The sequence below is a fragment of the Alternaria hordeiaustralica genome, assembly GCF_023758085.1.
Source record: "Alternaria hordeiaustralica strain BMP 2776 chromosome Unknown scaffold_6, whole genome shotgun sequence".
Lineage (NCBI taxonomy): Eukaryota > Fungi > Ascomycota > Dothideomycetes > Pleosporales > Pleosporaceae > Alternaria > Alternaria hordeiaustralica.
In genome coordinates, this window is record NW_026056778.1 from 36,782 (window position 1) to 56,713 (window position 19,932).

Sequence of the window (19,932 nt, forward strand, 5' to 3'; positions counted from 1 at the left end):
TGTATGAATGATGGGGGTCTACGTGTCGGAATTTTCACTGCATTCGATGTCTGTGGTGAACCAAAGTTGAAGAGCCAACCGAAGCTGACGCTCACAATCAACACGTGGTGGTGGCTGATAAGAAGTGAGGTGGTACGGTACTTCCACATAAGGGAACCGCTAGACTCCCTTAGGCTAGACTAGTTAAGACTGCCTAAGCAATACCATCGGGGTTCTGGGCAATCCTCTACGTGCTGGGCTTTACTACTACGCGATGGTAGCATGTTCCTCTGAGAGGATCCTTAACAGCTTTGTATTGCGTTTGCGACATTTACGTGGTACAATCGACCCGCTTTTGTGAGTTGGCATGCCGTGCGCTGTCGAACTTTCCATTTTCAGAGACCGTCGTTAGTTTTTAGAAAAATAAAACCCAGCATACCATTCTCTCTGGTTGGGCTACACAGCCATAGCATGGCGGGGAGATTTGTCGAATCAGATGATAAAATGCAAGAATTTAGGAAATCCTTGAAACAAGAAGTTGGGTGAACGGAAAATATTCGTTCAATATCAGCTAGGAGTGGTGTATATAGCATCGCCCAACATGCGCATACGAACATCGTGACAAAACAACATAATCTACCAAATAACATCATCGCTCAAGTGCCTAGTGCTTAACTTGCAACATCACAGTCTAGAACTCACCGCCGCCACCTCCAAGAGCAGCAGCGCCCCAAATCCCCACCAACCCCCAAACACCCACTCTCCATCCACGCCACAACCCATGCATACCTTGACCCTTCCTTGTGCGCGGCGGCCTTGAAAAGCCCATTGCCTTTGCACTCGCTGCCTTAGCAGCATTCGGAGTCGAAACACTGATGCCTTCCTCGCGAGCGATGAACCACATAGTGCCCAGCACACCCCTGTACTGACCCGGCTCCACGATAGTCTTGAAGCTCTGGTCAGAGGAGCTTGGTTTGTCCAGACCATACGCTGGGCTCTTAGCACGGCTGGGTGGAGCCTGGTACTCAGACGCCAGGCGCTGGGTTTCGTGGTCCTGGAGTGCGGCGACCTGGCCGCGGCGAAGGACGGTCTCGAGAGGAAGGCGGATGAAGAGCTCGGATATGGAGGAGAGGAAAGTGCTGAAGGAGTAGGTGGTCGGTGTAAGAATAGGGTCGATGCTGAGCGTTGAACGGAGGAAGAGCGGTGTTGAGGAGGAAATGAGAGTGGGGACGCAGGCGTGCATTATAGTAGCTGGGAGGAGGCTGGGGGCGACGGAGAAGGAGGGCAGAAGGGAAAGGCATGGGTATATAGATCGTGGAGAGGATGAGATGGGGGTGATGATGAGGCGGGTGCGCACCATGTCGAGGGGTGCGAGGAGAGTGGCTGCGATGGCTGTAGCAGCGACAGCAACGCCGAGGGACGTCAGTGGGCTTGGGCTGTCTAGGATATCCAGCCCCCCAATTCCACTTCCTGCTGAGCCTACAAGACCTGGGTCTGGTATGTTCAGCAGAGCTGATATCAGACTCCTGAACCAGCCCTCAGTCGTCTTGAGCAGGAAATTGTAGATGAAAGTGCAGTTGGTGCCCTTCCACACACCCCACGCAGACTCCTTCTGCCACAATTGTCCTATCACTTCGAGGAGTGAGTCTGGACGCTTGAGATCTAGTTTCCGTACGGCGGATGGTGGGGGGCGAGTGGGTGTTCGTGACCGGGATCGGCTATCGAGGCGTCGCTGGCGTCGTCGTGGAGACCTCGATTCGGAGACGCCCGATCGTGAGACAGACGGCGAATATGGCGACGGCGACGTAGGGTTCATGCGCGGAGCAGTAGATGTGAAGTATCCTGGCGAGTCCTCGTCAGACTCCTCATCAGAGGGCGGGTACTGTATCGATTAGCCCACATTCACATGTCAAATGCCCCTCCGGTGCCCAATACATACATCCTCAAACTTTCCGCTTGCGAAGCTCTGGGGTCTGCTCTTGTGGCCAAACTCCTCACCCGTCAAGCCTGCCAATTGTCCCTTTGCCTCGTGTATCTGCAAGATCGTCTTCGCGACCTCGAATGGTTGGGCGAGCAGGACGCTCGTGTAGTTCCACAGAGCATGATCGAGCAGTTTCTTCGCATGCCCGGCTACGGTAGGCGAGGCTTCTGGGAAGTACGAGTCGTAGTCTAGGTCGGAAAGAATGTCGCGTGCCTGGCTGCCCAGACTCGATTTGCTACTGTTGCTGGGCTTGAAAGCGGGCGGTAATGACGAGGACGTCTGGTTCTGCGGGACGTCGGGCGGCGGGCCAATAGAGGGCGGGATGTAGTAGGGTCGTAGGGGGTTCGGGGCATCGCGAGAGGTCGCCATTCTATCCGTCGTTTTTGGGGAAAAGATTACGTGAGGCTGGCGATGTTTATCGTTTTCTTACCCGCGGTGGTGGATGCGCTGGGTAGATCGACCGGGGTCATGCATGGCCTGTGCGTCAACATTTCTGACGTCTCACAGCATTCGGAATTATCGGCGCATTCACTCGTTGTGACACGGCAAACACTGCAACCCCTTCGCTTCCGTGTCTCCTTCTCCTATTAGACTGCAATCTCGGCCGGCTAACGAGCATCAATTCGGCGTCATGGCTGCTAGAAGAGCTTGTGTGAACGCCTTGGAGGGGAGGATAGCGGGCGCAAGAGGCGCATCGTCGAGTCCGAGGAGGTTCGCCAGCAATTGGACCGCAGCGACATGTCGGAGATCGATTCAGACACAGACAACGACAGTGTCTACACTATCAAAAACGACTATTCTTAAAGCAACAAGCCCCTCATGGCTTCAGAGTCACCGCCAATTCTCCTCATCGCCCGCATCCCGCCACGGTCACCTGGACCCACCCCGACCGGGTGAAGAGTGCGTCACAACGTTTCCCAACTGTAGCAACTTCAACCACTGACACCTTCTAGACGCAAAGTCACATTTGTAGACAAGGATGGCCATGCCTCCACATTCGAAGTAGCCGACGGCGACAACCTCCTCGACATCGCACAAGCCAACGACATAGAAATGGAAGGCGCATGCGGTGGATCTTGCGCATGCTCAACATGTCACGTCATAGTCGAAGACGAAGCCTACTACGACAAGATGGAGGAGCCGGATGATGACGAGAACGACATGTTGGATCTGGCATTTGGACTTACCGAGACGAGTCGCCTGGGGTGTCAGGTCAAGATGAGCAAGGAGCTCGATGGACTGGTCGTGCGCCTGCCGAGCATGACGAGGAATTTGCAGGCTAGCGATTTCGACAGCAAATGAAAAGACTTGGGAGAAGAGTCGTGTCATCTTGGGGGAGACATCTTGGTGGAGATATTGCACGACATCTGTTGGAAGGCATTATGGGTCATATCGCATACAGCATTTGAGACGACATGTATTATACGAACACTCCGCTTGCAGATGAACTGGCGTTGAGTACGACTGAACTTATGTATAGTATATGGTATCATGAACATATCCAGACTATGTCCCTTTTGTCCCAAACGCCGAGTTGTGCATATAGAATCGTCCTCAGGCCTCCACGCTACCCTCCTTCTTCTGTCCTCCTGTGATCATGTCGAGGAAACCCTGCTTGCTCATCTCCTTGACCTTCTCCTCCCTCTTGTCCATGCCGACGACCATGCCCGCCTTGCTCTCCCTCTCGGCCTGTTCACCCTTGACCTGCGCCGCTCGTACGGCGTTGAAGAGCTTGATGACACCCTTTTGTGCAGTTCGCCGGAGCTCCTTCTCCTTCGCTGATGTGGCAGCGGTGCTAACGTTGGGGTCGTTCAGGCCCAGGACGTCCTTCACGCGGCCCTTTTCTTGCGCCGCCTTCCGCTCAGCAACGATCTGTCGTCGCGCCTTCTCGCTGAGTTTCGAGTCGGCGAGCTCGCGGTTGGCGGTGGCGGCGTCTTTGCTGCGGGAAAGAATTGGCTCGGAGCGTTTCGATGTCGTCAGCTTCGAACCAAGAATCTTGGAGATGGAGTTGGCGAAGGCTTCGGGGTCGTTTCGTTTCCGTACTTTGCGCGCGGCCGTGGTTGAGGTCTCGGAGGCATCTGATTCGGAGTCGGCAATGGAGAACTCATCCGCCTCAGGCTCAGAGTCATCCAATTCGTCCACATCGTCTTCGGCGTCGCTGGGCAATGGCGCTTCGTGGTCGACGGGCGCAGTCTTCTTGAGTGCCGACTTTGCTGGGGCCTGTGCAGGTATGCTGGCCTTGAACTTGGGCTCAGGTTTCTGCGCGGGCGCCGCTTCGACTTCCTCTTCGTTGTCGCTGGCTGAAGACTCCTCTGCTGCTGCTGCTTGCTGTGCCGCCTTCTTGGCTTCAAACTTCGCCTGTTTCCTTAGCTGCTGCTTCGAGAGCTCTTGCTTTCCGGGTAACGTCGCATTGACACCAGACGGCTGGAACGGCTCCTCGGGCTCCTGGCTGCTTCCGCGCAATGGAGCATCGCGCGCGCCGCCTTCCTCCTCGCTCGAACTGTGGTAGTTCTTCTGCTTCTTGACCTTTCTCTTCTCCTTCTTGGGCACCTTGCCGCGCAGCTGCTCCTCGGTCCGTCTCCGTTTCAGCGATGTGTTGACCATTGTGGCTGTGAAAGTCGGGTTATGTGAATGCTGCAGGTAAATCGCGTCGCAGAAAAAAGTTCCAGGCGATCGGCGTTAGTAGCCCAAATGACCGACGGCAAGCGCGCCCCGCCATAGTGGATTCCCCACAGAACACCACGAGAGGCACACCACCGAACACCCACAACCTTACCCCTACTATCATCTCTCCCTACCAACCGCCGCTATGGTGCTTCAGGATCTCGGGCGGCGCATCAATGCCGCCGTCACCGACCTCACGAGGTCGCCCAACCTCGACGAGAAGGTGCGCGCCTCGAGCAGGCGACTGAGGATAGGTGGCTAACATGCGCAGGCCTTCGAAGCCATGGTCAAGGAGATCTCCAACGCCCTCGTCGAAGCCGATGTCAACGTCAAACTCGTCATGAACCTGCGCCAATCGATAAAGAAGGCCGTCGACTTCAAGCACCTCGCGCCGGGCGTCAACAAGAAGCGCCTCATCCAGAAGGCCGTCTTCGATGAACTCGTTAAAATGGTCGACCCCCATGCCGAGCCCTTCAAGCCCAAGAAGGGCAAGTCCAACGTCATCATGTTTGTCGGTCTGCAGGGTGCGGGTAAAACGACGACGTGTACAAAGCTGGCGAGATGGTACCAGGCAAGAGGCTTCAAGGCCTGTTTGGTGTGCGCCGACACTTTCCGTGCCGGTGCCTTCGATCAATTGAAGCAGAACGCGACCAAAGCCAAGATCCCATACTACGGTAGCCATACACAGACCGACCCTGTAGTCGTGGCGGGCGAGGGTGTGGAGAAGTTCAAGAAGGAGCGCTTCGAGATCATCATCGTGGATACCTCGGGACGACACAGGCAAGAGAAGGACCTCTTCGACGAGATGGTACAGATTCAAAACGCCGTGACGCCCGATCAGACCATTATGGTGTTGGACGGAACAATCGGACAGGCTGCTGAGTCGCAAGCACGCGCTTTCAAGGAGGCCGCAGATTTCGGAGCAATCGTCATCACCAAGACGGACGGTGCGGCAGCAGGAGGTGGTGCCATATCCGCCGTCGCAGCAACACATACACCTATCGTCTTCCTCGGTAACGGAGAACACATGCTAGACCTCGAGCGGTTCGCGCCGCAGGCTTTCGTCTCGAAGCTGCTCGGCATGGGAGACGTCCAAGGGCTCGTCGAACACGTACAATCACTCAAGCTCGACCAAAAGGACACAATGAAGCACATCACCCAGGGTATCTTCACAATCAAGGACCTGCGGGATCAGCTCTCCAACATCATGAAGATGGGGCCCTTGTCGAAGATGGCAGGCATGATTCCTGGACTTAGCAGCATGATGGGCGGGATGGACGACGAAGAAGGCGGCACAAAGTTGAAGCGCATGATCTACATCTGTGACAGTATGACTGAGAAAGAGCTGGAGTCGGACGGAAAGATGTTTGTCGATCAACCCACGCGTATGACACGTATCGCCCGCGGCTCTGGTACCTCGGTCCGCGAAGTCGAGGAACTGCTTACACAACACCGCATGATGGCTGGTATGGCAAAGAAGATGAAGGGAGGAATGGCTAACATGCAGAAAGCACAGGGCGCGATGGGTGGAGGCAATAAGCAACAACAACTCGCGGCTATGCAGAAGCGCATGCAAAGTATGGGTGGCGGCGCAGGTGGTGCAGGCGGCGGCATGCCAGATATTGGCGCTATGATGAAGATGATGGGTGGAGGAGGCGGCGGCGGCGGCATGCCCGATCTATCCGCGCTCGGCGGCATGGGAGGGGGAGGTATGCCCGATATGGGCGCCTTGATGAAGATGATGGGTGGTATGGGCGGCATGCCAGGTATGGGTGGAGGTGGTGGAGGTGGGCAAGGCAAGGGACGGAGGTAGTGTCACAGCTAAGAGGATATCAGTTTGCTCTTTTTGATGCATAGCCGCGGCGTTCGGGTTTGATATCATATCTGGAGGGGTCTCTGTGTTGAGGTACACATGTTATGTCACTACTTCCACCTGCTTCATTCTCTGACCCTCTGCCTGAGTAGCAATTGTCTTGCTTATGTTTGGTACGACGATTTTTCTTGTGCCAGGTCATTCCAGAACGTCGGTTTGTTGTGCGGATACTTTGAGCTGTCCGTTGACATGTTCTGAGAGAAAACGCTATGTAATGTAGGCCCCTAGAGGTCATTTCATTGTTGACGAGACATCACCATAGCACTGTTTAGATATGCTGATCGCAAATTTCTCACTATAACATGCCCATTCACACGCGCCCGTGAGCCTACTTAACGCTGACTCTTTCTTTTTTTAAACTTCCCGACTAACCCGCACCTCCACACCCAAAACATCAGTGCCAACCCACCCAGATTCACCAAACATGTCTGTCCCAAGCAAGCAGACACAAGAGAATTCCGAAGTTTCAGATCCATCAACGCATCAAGACGATCTCTCGGATCTGCTAGCTGAATACCCATTTGGTCACATAATCACGAAGCGCGGAGCCCACGAAGTCCACGAATTACAGGGCGTATCAATGAACCGCAAAGACCTCGTAGATCTACTAGACGCTTACGCAGCCCTAGACATCTGGTTCTACGTCCCCAACCCTCACTCTGACCTGAAACAACTAGAAGCCAACTTCTACCTAACTGACACCAACATCTCCGCCACCAACACGCGCCATGTCGTCGTCCTAGTCCACCATTTCCTCCTTACCGTAGCCACATTGCCCCACTTGAATACTTTCGTTATTAATACAGACGTTCCAGAGTCAGCGACCCAGTCGCCAGAGACTGAGCAGCTTCAAACGCAATTCATTAAGGAGATTATGCGGGAGGTCATTAAGTGGTTTGTAGGTGGTGGGGAGAGGATTCGGGTTATTTTGTGTACCATGGGGGAGACGGATATTGAGGGTAGTTTTAGGCATGTTTTAAGAGGGGCTGACGGAAAGAAAGTGGGGATGAGCGTGAGCCCTTGGGAGCAAAAGTTTGGAGGAATGAAGAGGAGCGGGATTGATTGGCGGAGGGTGTCATCTCCTGCGATCTCGATGCCGAGAAGAGCTTCCGTGTGAGCGGGTTGGTTGCCTGGGAAGCGGGGAGAAGACAAGATGTAACTGATGGAATGTGGATGTGTGGTAGAGCCTGTATAGGCTTTTTGAATGATACGAGACGTTGGAATTGCCGATAGCTACTGTATTGTTTGTTATATCAGCTCCTCACCTTCCTTGTCCATATCTTTCTGCTGTGCCTGTTCTTTCTGGTACTCTTCAAAGTCAAAGCCTAGCTCCTTCACATCTCTAATGTCCCTCCTCTTCTCCCCCATCTTTCCAAACGCCTGCCGTATCTTCGGGAAGTTCTCGCGACACCAATACTCCCACTCGCCCCAGACGGGTGGTGTCTTCCCCCTGCCGTTGTTTTCCAACCCCTCCTTGCTCTCGGCGCTCGATGCCCATTTGCTCATTGCATTAATGTAGTTGGCATCCTTCGGGAAAGGCAAGAGATGGAAGTTTCGTCCAGCACCCATTTCCTCCTCGATACTTTGCTCCCAGTCGCGCATTTCTGAGTGCGAGGGGAGCGAAAGGCGACCGGAGTATACGCGCGCGAGAACAGCGGATTGCACTTCTGCTACTGGGAAGGGGATAACGCGTTGATTGAGGGCGAGGAAGCTTAGGGTCGGCCGAGGGGCGTAAAAGACATGCTGGTATGTATGGTTTACTCTTTCGCCGGTGGTAATGAGTTTAGGCTCTACGTCTTGCAGGAAGGGTAGACTGTAAAAGTACCCGGTAGCAAAGACGATGGCATCGATGTCGTGTTCTTCTGTTCCGTCTTCGAACATTACGCCTCTGCTGTTAGGGAGAAACTGTTTGATGGGCGGAACTTCTCGTCTCTTTTGATCTTCACCTGCTGTTCCGTGGGTTGCGCTGAACATGGATTGCGACCTTGTGGACCACAAGAGCGGCTTTTGACAGAACTCAGCGATCTGAGCGCTGACGTCTGCGCCAGACGCCGAGTTTCCCACAACTATTGTCTTCTTTCCGGCGAAGTCCTCGGGCTTCCGGTAATACTTCGAATGGCTAATGCGCCCAGGGTGCTGTGCAGCCCACTCCTTGATACCGACCATGGGTGGTATATAGGGAACTATGAAGTGGCCATTCGCTACAATAACTGCATCGTAGACTTCGGATACATCTTCGTCTTTAAGTAGGTTACGCGTAGTCACTTTCCATGGGCTGCTGGCGACATCTGGGTCTACTGGGCAGACATTGATGACTTGTGTGCAGTACCGAACAAGGTCTTGCACATCCGCGGAGTAATCGTCGATATATTTTAGTACTGTCTCATGAGTAGGAAAGAGTTGACTATCCGCAGGCCAGTCTAGATCTTGGAAGCCCATTAGACTTCTGGGAATGTTAGTCTAGAAAGGTGGAGATACCGAGTCAGTCTAAGTCTCGCATGCATGTGTACAGTCAGGACTCACCTCAAGCTTTTCGTACATTGGTGACAAAAAAGAGGGGATTCTGGAAGTTCCATTGATGCCATTCGTATCAATATTCCCATTCACTACAGCATCTTTGGGCTGCCACTCCGGTTTTTGAACGTCCTTATTGGGATCGGTCTGAGGTATGTCGAAAAGATTCTCGTCCCGCTGTTCACCCGTGTATACCCAAATGCCTCCTGATCGATTGCGTTGTTCAAACAGTACGATCTTATCAAAAGCCTTCTCTGCTCGGAGGTACTTTGCTGCCGCCACACCCGATGGTCCAGCGCCTACAATGGCTATCGTCCTAGCTTTTATTGATGTTCTACTACTGTCGGAAGACATCGTAGCAAATGTGGAGAGGGCGATAGGACAGGAATGACGGAACGATAGCCAATTACGCGAGGACGCAACAGAAATTCTAGGAACGGGATATTTCGAAAACAGCAAGAAGACCATGGGAAGGAGTTGGTGACATGGAATGACGCCGAGACATGGAGTGGAAAGCGAGGATCGGAGCTGATCGGAATGGCCTTCCGATCGGAACTAGGCGATCGACCTCGGGCAGCTTCATGTGACGTGAGCTTGCGCATAACCACCGGCGGTCGACTGATGATTCGGCCCTAACCAAACTTTGTTAACTCACACTCCTTGATCGATACACCCCTCATTGCCGTAGTCTTCTCCTCCCGTCATATTCCTCTCCAGCAATGCTACGCACACTGCGACTTGCACGCGTTTCACCAGCCCCACGACCAGTCCGAAGCTTTTCAACCAAGATTGCAGCCATGGCACCACTGCGCATCGGCTTCGTGCCAGGTACGCGCGTCATCAATACTGTTGCATCGCCCGCTGACGAAAATAGAACACTTCTCCACACCGCTCGAGTTTGCGAAGAAGCATTACGGCCTCGACGCGAAGCTCCTCCCGTTCCCCAGTGGCACAGGGCACATGGTCACGGCGCTGCAAGCCGACGAAATCGATATCGGAGTTGGCCTTACCGAAGGCTGGATAGCGGCACTGGGAAAAGCACAGGCGGCTAAGCAGGACGCTGGCTTCAGCGTGGTAGGGACATACGTCGAGACTCCGCTGTGCTGGGCCATATCCACAGGCGCCAAGAGGGATGAGCTCAACGGAATACAAGACCTGAAGGGCAAGAAGGTCGGCGTGTCCAGGATAGGAAGTGGCAGCTACGTGATGAGCTTCGTGCTTGCCGACCAGCAAGGGTGGCTCGACACTTCGTCCAACAGCCCACCATTCCCCGTCGAGGTGCTGAACACGTTTGCCAACCTCCGCGATGGAGTCAACGACAGCACGGCCGCCTTCTTTATGTGGGAGCACTTCACGTCGAAGCGCTACTACGACAACGGCGAGATCAAGCGCATCGGCGAGATCTACACACCCTGGTCCTCGTGGAAGATCGTCGCCGCAAACCATCTATTGAACCCGAAGAACTGGAGTTCGGCACCCAACGCCAGCAAGCCAGTGCTTACTGGGGAACTCGAGGACGTCATGGACAAGATCAACAAGGGAGTCAAACACTTCGAGGAGAACCAAGAAGAGGCCGTCCAGTACATTAGCACCAAGCTCGATTACTCGGAAGAGGACGCGCGAGAGTGGTTGAAGACTGTTCGCTTCGCCAAAGATGTGAAGGGCGTGGACAAGGAGGTTGTCAACAAGACCGTTGGCATACTCCAGAAGGCTGGTGTGTTGGGCGGGCAGGTTGATCAGTCCGCTATGATCGGGCTCGAGCGACATGCGGCATGAAGCTAATCTGTGCCAACCGCTGAATATCATGCCACGCGACTCGGGCAACGGTTCGCGCACCGTGCCCAATAGCTCTAGTGTCGGCAAGCACACCGTGCAATAGGATCGCCAGTGCATGGTCGGAACGATGTCAAAGCTCGGAGATTTGGGTTCCATGCTTTTTGTTTGTTATGTATTGCATATCAATCAGAGCATCCGTCTGCAACTGCCAACGCACCCGAGATGCCTTCACCAGTACCATCACATCGAAGAGCCAATACAACGCACAAGGCAATGCATTCACCTGTTTCACCTCTACAGAGTGCGACTTCACAGCACCGCGAAGCATTTATACTCGCCGGTAGATTTTCATGGAGTGCCCTTGGAGATTCTCGCACAGCTACCTGCGCCTCGACCACCGACCTTCCACTGCAACGGACCCTAAAAGCCTTCGCCTCCGAATCCAGCCCAACACGAAGAAAGCCTACTTTCGTCAACTTCTCCCGACCACTACCCCCGCAATGTCAACCGGCATTCCAAAAGAGCTAGAGTTATCTCACCTCGATCAGCAGCCCCACATACGCGTGTATGGCCGCTACTACATCATCTTTCCCTTTCCGGACATCAGTCGCGCCCATGAAGCAAAAGAGGCGCTGCACAACGGCTTCAAAGAAGTTCTGAGACAGTTTCCATATCTTGCTGGCACTGTGGACTTAGACCCTTCTACCGACCTTCTCCGTGTGCAATACCCCGACCCCATCGATCTCGAAGCCGAGGCACGCCGTATATTCACAGTCAGTTACGACGATGCACAGCATGACTACGATTCGCTTGCGAAGGACGCGTTCCTCCCAGACGAGTTGCCCGCTACTATCTTCTGCCCAAACGAACTGAAACACCACGCTGGATTGGGCGAAGATGCGTATGCCGAAAGGATGACAAGCTTTTCGAAAGGACCTTTGCCAACCTTCGCGGCCCAGGCTACCTTCATCCCCGGAGGTCTGATACTGAGCGCCTGGTGGTATCATGCCGTTGTCGATGGCACTGGCAACGGAAGGATTCAAAAGATATGGTCCGATGCGGTACGAGCTCTCAGTTCCAAGAAGAACAAACTACCGCCGGTTCGTCCGCCTGCTAGATACTATCGCGTGCCAAGCTACAAGGACCAGCTTCAACCATTGAAGGATATCGTCAAGGAATGGAACGTCGTACCAGATCCGTCATCAGCGCGTCAAGCGCTTGCAACGCTGGTTCAGGAAGCCGATGCAGCAGGCCAGTCTACTAATACACCTGAGAAGCCATTCGCGAGGCGCTTTGAGCTCCGTAAAGGACCGGATGAAGGACCCAACAAAGTCGTTGCCGAGATGTTTCGCTTCTCATCGCAAGCTATCGAAGAGTTTCGCAACGACTTATCCATCAAGATCGGGAAGCGTGTATCTAACTTCACCGCACTGTCAGCCATCGTCTGGGCAAATGTCATACGCGCTCGCTCAAAGTCGATCACGGCTTCGGGTAACACGCAGTCGACCCTTGCCGTCGTCGTAGATCTCAGAAAGTTCCTTCCACTGCCCTTCTCATCCCCGGATTATCTTGGCAACCTGGTGTTGTCCGCTACGCCTACCTTGGATCTTGGTGGCGCTGTGGCCTCTCTTGAGGACATCGCAGCCAAGATTACAGATGCTCTGCACGCCATCAACGCGAAATGGGCAGTCACCCAGATCAACAGCGTCCTTACCAACCCTGCCGAAGCGCAGCAATCCCTTTTGAAGTTTCCCAAAGGCCCAGACCTATACATCACTAGTTGGCAAAGGATGGGAGCTGACAGGGAGTGGTGCATCCCAGGCACGAGCAAGTCAAATGCGACTGCTATTCGGCGAGCGGCGTGGGTCAGCGAAGGTGGCATCGTGGTCTTGCCCCGAGAAGAAGACAAAGAAGGACAAGAAGGAGAGCCGTACGAGATCATGATCAGTCTCACAAAGGCCGACATGGAACGATTCAGGGCCGGATTAGAAGATGCTAGATGGTTGGTCGACTCGTCATATAAGCCGGGCAAGGTCGTCACCTGGCGTGACATATTCTCTCGTCGTCTTACCGGATTCGGACTGGCCTACGGTGGTGCGCTCTGCCTCTTGACCGTGGTAATATGTGTGTGCACTCTCTCACAGTCTGCGCGGATAGCTGGTGTTGCACAGGGTCCTGCTCAGGAAGAACTCAGGTAGATAGGCTTTGTTCAGAGTGTCGGATCTCTTATAGGTGGTCTGGCATCGGATAGGGAGTTACCCTCGTGACGACGAAGGAAGTGAAGAGAACAAGGCGAAGGTGTTTGTGATGTAGCCAGAGTAGCTACAAGTGCCGAATGTAATTTAAATCACCATCTCAGGGCGTCCTCAATTAAACTACTCATACATACTGCATAAACATCCTTTGATGTCTCCATTATTCCTGATTCGTGCTGTTTGCTCCCGGCTTCGCAGCAAACGACATCGTGCCTCGCTTGCGCGATTCCCTTCACCGCTCGGACCTGTACCTGCAGTTTCATGACTAAAAGTGACGATCCTCCGCGGCATCTACCCACTAGCGTCCCCATCCAGCATCGACCCTGAGAAAATCCAGTTGCTACATGGCACGGCCAGCTTACACACCAGCGCCCAATTATTAGGCACTATCATCACTATCGAAATACCCTACCGATTCCCATACAAAACCATGGATCCCGAGAGAGAGAGTTTGCTCTCATACCACGAGACGCAGCGTGAAAGAACACAACAGCTGCTTTCGCACGAGATCACAGCGAGTGCGCAAGCTAATGAAGATTACCCTGTTGATCATGGCAAAGTGGCGTGGATGCAGGTTCTTGGTGGATTCATTCTGTTCGCGAACAGTTGGGGCTTGCCTAACGCATTCGGCGTCTTCCAAACATACTACGTTGACACCTTGATGCCGGAGCAGGATGCGTCGCGTATTGCCTGGATCGGATCGATACAGCTTTTCTTCACTACTATCGGTTGCTTGCCTGGCGGTGCGCTGCTTGATCGGGGGTACCTCAAAAGTATCATCGCTGTTGGCACGGGCCTTGAGGTACTGGGTTTGATCCTCACTTCTTTCTTCAAGAGCTATTGGGCCATCTTCTTCGCTCAGGGAGTGTGCATGGGTATTGGCAGCGGCCTGATGGCGATTGTGCCTGTCGCCGTGCTAGCCATGTTCTTCGAGAAGAAACGCATGCTGGCTACTGGTCTTGCATCGACTGGTGCCAGTGTTGCTGGTATCGCTTACACTCTCTCATTACGCTCGCTCTTTCTCAGCGTCGGGTTCGCGTGGGCTGTTCGCATCTTTGCGCTCATTATCTTGGTGACCAACGCTGTCGCTTTTGTGGTGATGCGCTTGCAGCTTCAGTACGGATCCAAGGGCTCCAGCTTCGGTTTTCACCACTTCAAGGATCTGCCATACACGTTCTTCGTCGTCGCGTTCACGCTGTTCGTCGCGTCCTCGTTCGTGCCGTTCTTCTTCATTCAGGAGTACGCTATCAAGCTCGGTGTGTCGAAGGATATGGCATTCAACTTGTTGTCGATCATGAACGCGGCCAATATCTTTGGGCGTTTTGTTCCAAACTTCATCGCCGACAGGTAGGTTCTCATCATCCAATCTTCTTCCTAGCCAAGTACTCACAACTTTAGGTACGGCGGTGTCAACACCCTACTTCCTCTCACCGTCGCCTGCATCATCACTCTCTGTATGCTACCACTCGCTCAGGAATTGAACGGTCTCATCGCTATCAGCATCGTCTACGGGTTCCTTTCTGGCGGCGTCATAATCATCCCTGGTCCTGTCCTCACAAATCTCTCGCCCAACAAGGCCTCCATCGGCGTACGTCTCGGATTGGCGTATCTAGTCGCTGCTTTCGGCGGACTGCTCGGTAACCCTGCCATGGGTGCACTCAAGGGTGAGGGAAATGGTGCGGTAGAGAACTTCAAGGGTGTGTGGTTCTGTGCGGCAGGCTTAATGGGTGTGGGTGCCGTAGCTCTTATCGCCACACGATGGCTCAAGTTGGGTAGCATGTTGGCTGCAGGCAGAGTATGAACACGCCAACCTAGGAAAAAGCTGAACAGCCTAGAGCCTACATTAGCGCTAGGTCACTGTCTTAGCAAGGTTTTAGCTTAATGTAGCCTGTAGACTTGTTTAGTTTTTCTCTTGTATGAGGTGTAAAGTTTAATAGGAAACCTCCAACTCTGAACTTCCTAAAAGGCAGGTGGTGGTAGAAGAATGTCAGCTTACTGTGGCTTATCTAATCACGCCCAACCATGCAGGCTGGATCGGTGTTGTCTACGCAGCCAATCACATACTGCCACCAACTAGGTCTTCAGCGTTAGTCGTGCATGAGGCAGTATCATGGAGATCTGGATCACTTGATAGTTGCCATGTAGCACTGCATCCCGAAGAGGAAATACCCCAAATTCAGACGACACAGTATGATACGAAGACGGTATATAAGATGAGATACCGTCAGCATACTCTGAAATACCACTAGTATCCTAGTCATAGATTCAGTGCCTACCTGCAAGCGAAAATGCTACTCTTCGCCTCCACCACCTCTTTCCTCTCAATCCTCTGCACTCTCCCAATCACACGCGCCGCGTTCTACTACCCCACACCCACACACTCCTTCCTCGAACACATCCTCGTTGACAACTGGGGCGCCTACGCTTCCAATTTCTCCTCCGCAATCACCCCTTGCACGAATTATGTTTCGCAGACCGGTACTACAGGGCGAAATAGTGGTCGCACCACCGCTGCCCAATGGATGCGCGTCATGTTCCACGACTTCATTACCGCGAATGTGAGTGCGGGCACGGGAGGTATTGATGCTAGTATTGGGTTCGAGACGGCGAGGGAAGAGAATAAGGGGAGTGCGTTCAACGACAGTTTTTCGTTTTGGAGGCCGTTTGTTGGGGAGGGAATTTCTAGTGAGTACATTGCTCTTGATGAGTGTTTGGTGATGGAAGTGGTGCTGACGAAGCGGTAGTGGCTGATCTTGTTGCGCTCGGCACGGTTATGTCGAATAATCTATGCGGAGGTGCGCAGATGCCGTTCCGACCTGGCCGCGTTGATGCGATTGAAGCAGGAAAGACGACGGGCGTCCCAGCACCAGAGACGGATCTGGAAGAGACGTTGCTGTTCTTCGAGCGCGCGGGGTTCGACAAGGTGGATGCTATTGGGCTCACGGCCTGCGGACACACTCTGGGCAGCGTACACCACGTAGGTTTCTGGCTGCTATTCGATTGGACGATACTCACTCATCGGTATAGGGTGGCTTCCCGGAGGCTGTAGACGAGAGCTTCGTCACGCCCAATAACACGAATGGCGGTAGTAACTTCGACACTACACGCGGCGTCTTTGATCCAAATGTCCTCGGCGAATACTTGAACGGAACGGGAAACAAAGGAGGACCGCTGGTTATGTCGTATAACGACACGATGAACTCCGATAAACGGCTTTACGAGAGCGACAACAATGCGACGATGCATGATCTATTCGCGCAAGGGACAGGCTTTCTTGCTACATGTGTCGATCTCATGGGCCGAGCCATCAACACCGTACCTGCTGGCGTTCAGCTCTCTGAGTCAATCACTGTCATGCCGGTCAAGCCTGTGAATGTTACCTACGACTTCAGCGACGACGGAAAGTTGATGCTTTCGGGCAAGGTCAGAATCCTCACACCGGCAGGCAGCTCATCCCCGCGATCACTAACTCTTCGCGTGAGCGGCGACGAGACGGAACTTGAACCAGAAGCCGAGACGGGAAGCTCCGTCTTTGGTCGCAGTGGTGGTAGATACGGAACTACGACTTACTTCCCGTTCTCGCTTTCTGGACCCGCCATCCAAAATGCCACGTCTTTCTCCGTCCAGGCACCTAATGTACCGGAAAAGACTTTTCGGATCAATAGCCAGGCATTCGTCGTTCCAAGCCTGACAGAACTGAGCGGCACAGCACTTAACGCGACAATTGCCCTGTGCACCAGGGTTAGGTCGTGTGAAGACTTGACCGTTCACATCGCCGCGCCATTGACACGGTATGGCACGCTGGCGCCGAAAATGAATGAAATGAACCTGGTAGTGAGCAAGGCGATAGAGGAAAAACGGGTGTGTACATTTTGCCGGGGGCAGGTTATCCTGCAAGATGTCCCGACTGGGTTGGTCACTGTCGAAGCCTTGTTGGACGGCAAAGTCGTAGATACGCTCCTAGTCAATGGAGGGCAGGCCGGTTGGTAAAGTGAAGGAACCTGAACTTGTGTCGCCTCTTGCTGCATTTACGCTGTTGAAATTTCAAGACTAGATGGCTTTCAATACAATGTATGTTTCTACCCTGAAAGCTTTGCTTCTAGATTGCGACTCATCACAATGCCTACAGCGACGACGTCGACAGTGACCAAGGCCGCTCACCAACATCCCACTTCTTAGGCTCTTCACCCATATAGAATACCAACTCGCCTCCTTCCGCAATCTCGCTATGTTTCAACCAAGCTCGATCGAGTTCCTGCCCGTTCCAGGTAACCTTTTGCGGGTAATAGCTTGTGCTTGACAGATCTTGGGCCCGGATAGTCAACGACGTCTCGACTGCCGTTCCACTAAAAAGCGAGACCTTAAGCCAAGAGAACCGAGGGGCAGAAAGAAGGTAAAGTGGCTGGGCAGACACCGGATACATGCCCATGAGATTGAACACTAACCAACTGGGTAGAGCACCACCGTCGATGTTTCCGGGGTATCCGTTACGGTCGTCGCTGTAGAAGTCGTCGACGATAGCTCGAGTCCGATTGACTGTCATCCAGTTCATGCCAGGTACGTAGTTGTAGAGGAATGGCGTTGCGAAGGATGGTTCGTTTCCTGGGTTGAAGAGAGCAGAGCCGGCATCGTTGTTTGCGCCGACTGATGTGCCGAAACCTGGAATGAAAGACGCGTCTAAGCGACGGACGAAAGCCTCGTCACCGCCCATCAGATCTATGACTTTGGCCATGTCGTGTGGTGCGACACTGAATGCAGTCTCCCAAACCTTGGCTTCGTAGATGTCTGCATCCCAACCGCATGTTCCGCAGCTCAGCGGGTCATACGCCGTGGTGTTCCACGTCCCATCCGCGTTTCTAGGGCCCGGGAAGCCAGTGAAGGTACCCGTGCCGTTGAGAGTCGTGTTTGCCATGGGATTCCATTGGTTTTGCCACCAGCTTGCACGTTCGCGCATCTGATCGAAGTCTTCCTGGGACTTCATTAGTCCAGCTGCCATGCTGTAGATCGCGAAGTCGTTCTGCGGATACTCGACACCGCGAGAAACACTGCGAGTGTGGTTGCGCGTGATGAAGCGAAGGGAGAGATAATCGTCCAGTGCTCCTCTGCCTTCCTTGGTGGCGCCGTCAAAAGCGACCGGATCAACATTGCGCTCGGGCAATACGTTCGCGTCTTTCATCACTGCCTTGTAGGCCTCTTGCCAATCGATTCCGCTGTCGAGCTCGCCTCGACCAGTCTCGCCGGCAAGTGCATGGACGCTCTTGACGAAAGCGTCCGCTAATACCATGTCTGCGTGCGTGCCGCCCTGAACGCGACCGTTCCAGTTTGCTGCGCGACCGGCGGGGAGGTAACCCTCTTCAGTGAAGATAGAAATGAGACCAGAAAGAATGCGTGAGTACGGCTTCGTGAAGACCAGGTGATACAAGGGTAGCAGGGTACGATAAGTGTCCCAAAGCGTATAATGGTCATCGTAGTATGGCTTAGCTTCGTTTGACTCCCAATTAGGGCATTCGCCAGTTTTGTCGGTTGGCATCAGGCCTGTCTGATACAGCCCAGAATAAAGCATTCTCTTCAAAGTTTTATTGTTGCTTGTCGCATGGCCATCGTCTCCGATCTGAATTTTGCTCAAGATTTTCTCTTCCCATACTTGCCTTCCTTCGTCAACGACATCCTCGAAGGATTTCGCATCAGGAAGCTCATTTTCCACGTGAGAGCATGCCTGTGCAGCACTGATGTACGAAATGCCCAACTTGGCCTCAAGAGCAAGGGTGCCGTTGACTCGCTGCTCCTTAGGCGACCAGCTGAAAAGAGCGCCGAGGCCCATTCCGCTCCCAGCATAGGACCGGACGTCAGCATACGCGCGCGGCACAGGGCGAGACTTGAAGCTTGGTGGCGAATAAGGGTTGTACTGCCAGCTAAACGTGCCAGCGCCGGGAGTACTGGGAAGTTCTCCCTGAACATAGTCGGATGTTGGGGTGAGCACAGATCCTGCAGGCACACTGAAGTTCCCGCAGAAATGGATCGTATGACTTTCAGGCTGCGGCCAGCCACCCGTGTAGGTCGCTGATCCATGGTATGATGGCAATCCGTTCGAGGAAGACCCGACATGTAGCTGCCCGTGCAGGAACTTTTGAGAGTAAGCCATCGAAGAATAAGCTGGCAACACGTGTGTGAGGTCGACTAGGACGTGCGCATCGTGCTCGTTGGCTGACAGGGCTCCGGTCATCGTGGAATCAACATTGACAGTGGAGAGATTGTTTGAAATGACTTCTGGTTGAGGGAAGGTGTATCGCATGAATCCGGTATGGTTACCAGAAGTGATCTCGATCTTGATGCCGTTCTGTAGAGTCGTAGTGAAGAGGCCCACTGTTGCGGACTCCAGTTCCAGACTGCGGTTCTGGGCATAGGTCATGTTGTCGGCAAGGTTAATAGACTCGAGACTGCCATACAACGGCATCTGCGAGATCAATCCATCTAGATCTTGTTAATACTCGTAGGCGCCTCATTGGCGCAAGCAGAGGACTGACAGGTTGGAGCTCCGCCAGATCCGCTGACGTGCGTCATGCTCACTGCTGTTACATTCCCCAAAGGCGTGTATCCAGCATTGGCGTCCACTGCACTGCCATTCGGAAGCCCAATGTAGCTCGTGTCGATGCCTGGCTTTGCCATCGCCCATGGTAAACTTGCGCCGGGAAAGGAATTACCGCCTGCGATGGCGGAACCAGGTTTGGGGCCCACTGTGCCGATTAAGGGGTCGACCATTTTCCATAACGGTTCTTGAGATCTGCCATGATTGGAAGTCGACAAAACGAATGGTGCCGACTCGAAGACCGTCACCCAAAAGAGCAGTCGCAAAAGAGAGGGCTGCTGCCGGCTAGCCATTTTGCAGCGCA

At 53.6% G+C, this 19,932-nt stretch overlaps 10 protein-coding genes across 10 annotated transcripts; 6 read left to right on the plus strand and 4 right to left on the minus strand.

Moving 5' to 3' along the window:
• Nucleotides 1-670: 670 nt before the first annotated feature.
• Nucleotides 671-2,329, minus strand: J4E84_003888 (uncharacterized protein; the record flags this gene model as incomplete). Its single annotated transcript, XM_049386497.1, has 2 exons — nucleotides 671-1,861; nucleotides 1,919-2,329. 2 exons carry the CDS (start codon nucleotides 2,327-2,329, stop codon nucleotides 671-673), a joined length of 1,602 nt encoding a protein of 533 aa, XP_049245267.1.
• Nucleotides 2,330-2,698: 369 nt separating this feature from the next.
• Nucleotides 2,699-3,262, plus strand: YAH1 (mitochondrial matrix iron-sulfur protein; the record flags this gene model as incomplete). The annotated part of the gene is made up of 3 exons (XM_049386498.1): nucleotides 2,699-2,734; nucleotides 2,790-2,860; nucleotides 2,914-3,262. 3 exons carry the CDS (start codon nucleotides 2,699-2,701, stop codon nucleotides 3,260-3,262), a joined length of 456 nt encoding a protein of 151 aa, XP_049245268.1.
• Nucleotides 3,263-3,514: 252 nt separating this feature from the next.
• Nucleotides 3,515-4,564, minus strand: J4E84_003890 (uncharacterized protein; the record flags this gene model as incomplete). The annotated part of the gene is made up of 1 exon (XM_049386499.1): nucleotides 3,515-4,564. One exon carries the CDS (start codon nucleotides 4,562-4,564, stop codon nucleotides 3,515-3,517), a length of 1,050 nt encoding a protein of 349 aa, XP_049245269.1.
• A 205-nt stretch (nucleotides 4,565-4,769) lies between these two features.
• Nucleotides 4,770-6,437, plus strand: J4E84_003891 (uncharacterized protein; the record flags this gene model as incomplete). The annotated part of the gene is made up of 2 exons (XM_049386500.1): nucleotides 4,770-4,847; nucleotides 4,896-6,437. 2 exons carry the CDS (start codon nucleotides 4,770-4,772, stop codon nucleotides 6,435-6,437), a joined length of 1,620 nt encoding a protein of 539 aa, XP_049245270.1.
• A 484-nt stretch (nucleotides 6,438-6,921) lies between these two features.
• On the plus strand, nucleotides 6,922-7,614 carry J4E84_003892 (uncharacterized protein; the record flags this gene model as incomplete). Its single annotated transcript, XM_049386501.1, has 1 exon — nucleotides 6,922-7,614. One exon carries the CDS (start codon nucleotides 6,922-6,924, stop codon nucleotides 7,612-7,614), a length of 693 nt encoding a protein of 230 aa, XP_049245271.1.
• A 131-nt stretch (nucleotides 7,615-7,745) lies between these two features.
• On the minus strand, nucleotides 7,746-9,365 carry J4E84_003893 (uncharacterized protein; the record flags this gene model as incomplete). Its single annotated transcript, XM_049386502.1, has 2 exons — nucleotides 7,746-8,957; nucleotides 9,021-9,365. 2 exons carry the CDS (start codon nucleotides 9,363-9,365, stop codon nucleotides 7,746-7,748), a joined length of 1,557 nt encoding a protein of 518 aa, XP_049245272.1.
• Nucleotides 9,366-9,808: 443 nt separating this feature from the next.
• On the plus strand, nucleotides 9,809-10,787 carry J4E84_003894 (uncharacterized protein; the record flags this gene model as incomplete). Its single annotated transcript, XM_049386503.1, has 2 exons — nucleotides 9,809-9,839; nucleotides 9,886-10,787. 2 exons carry the CDS (start codon nucleotides 9,809-9,811, stop codon nucleotides 10,785-10,787), a joined length of 933 nt encoding a protein of 310 aa, XP_049245273.1.
• A 500-nt stretch (nucleotides 10,788-11,287) lies between these two features.
• On the plus strand, nucleotides 11,288-12,985 carry J4E84_003895 (uncharacterized protein; the record flags this gene model as incomplete). The annotated part of the gene is made up of 1 exon (XM_049386504.1): nucleotides 11,288-12,985. The coding sequence occupies one exon, from the start codon at nucleotides 11,288-11,290 to the stop codon at nucleotides 12,983-12,985; it is 1,698 nt and encodes a 565-aa protein (XP_049245274.1).
• A 487-nt stretch (nucleotides 12,986-13,472) lies between these two features.
• Nucleotides 13,473-17,032, plus strand: J4E84_003896 (uncharacterized protein; the record flags this gene model as incomplete). Its single annotated transcript, XM_049386505.1, has 3 exons — nucleotides 13,473-14,389; nucleotides 14,441-14,837; nucleotides 16,070-17,032. 3 exons carry the CDS (start codon nucleotides 13,473-13,475, stop codon nucleotides 17,030-17,032), a joined length of 2,277 nt encoding a protein of 758 aa, XP_049245275.1.
• Nucleotides 17,033-17,165: 133 nt separating this feature from the next.
• J4E84_003897 (uncharacterized protein) lies at nucleotides 17,166-19,921 on the minus strand (the record flags this gene model as incomplete). The annotated part of the gene is made up of 2 exons (XM_049386506.1): nucleotides 17,166-19,513; nucleotides 19,567-19,921. The coding sequence occupies 2 exons, from the start codon at nucleotides 19,919-19,921 to the stop codon at nucleotides 17,166-17,168; spliced, it is 2,703 nt and encodes a 900-aa protein (XP_049245276.1).
• Between the last annotated feature and the right edge of the window lie 11 nt (nucleotides 19,922-19,932).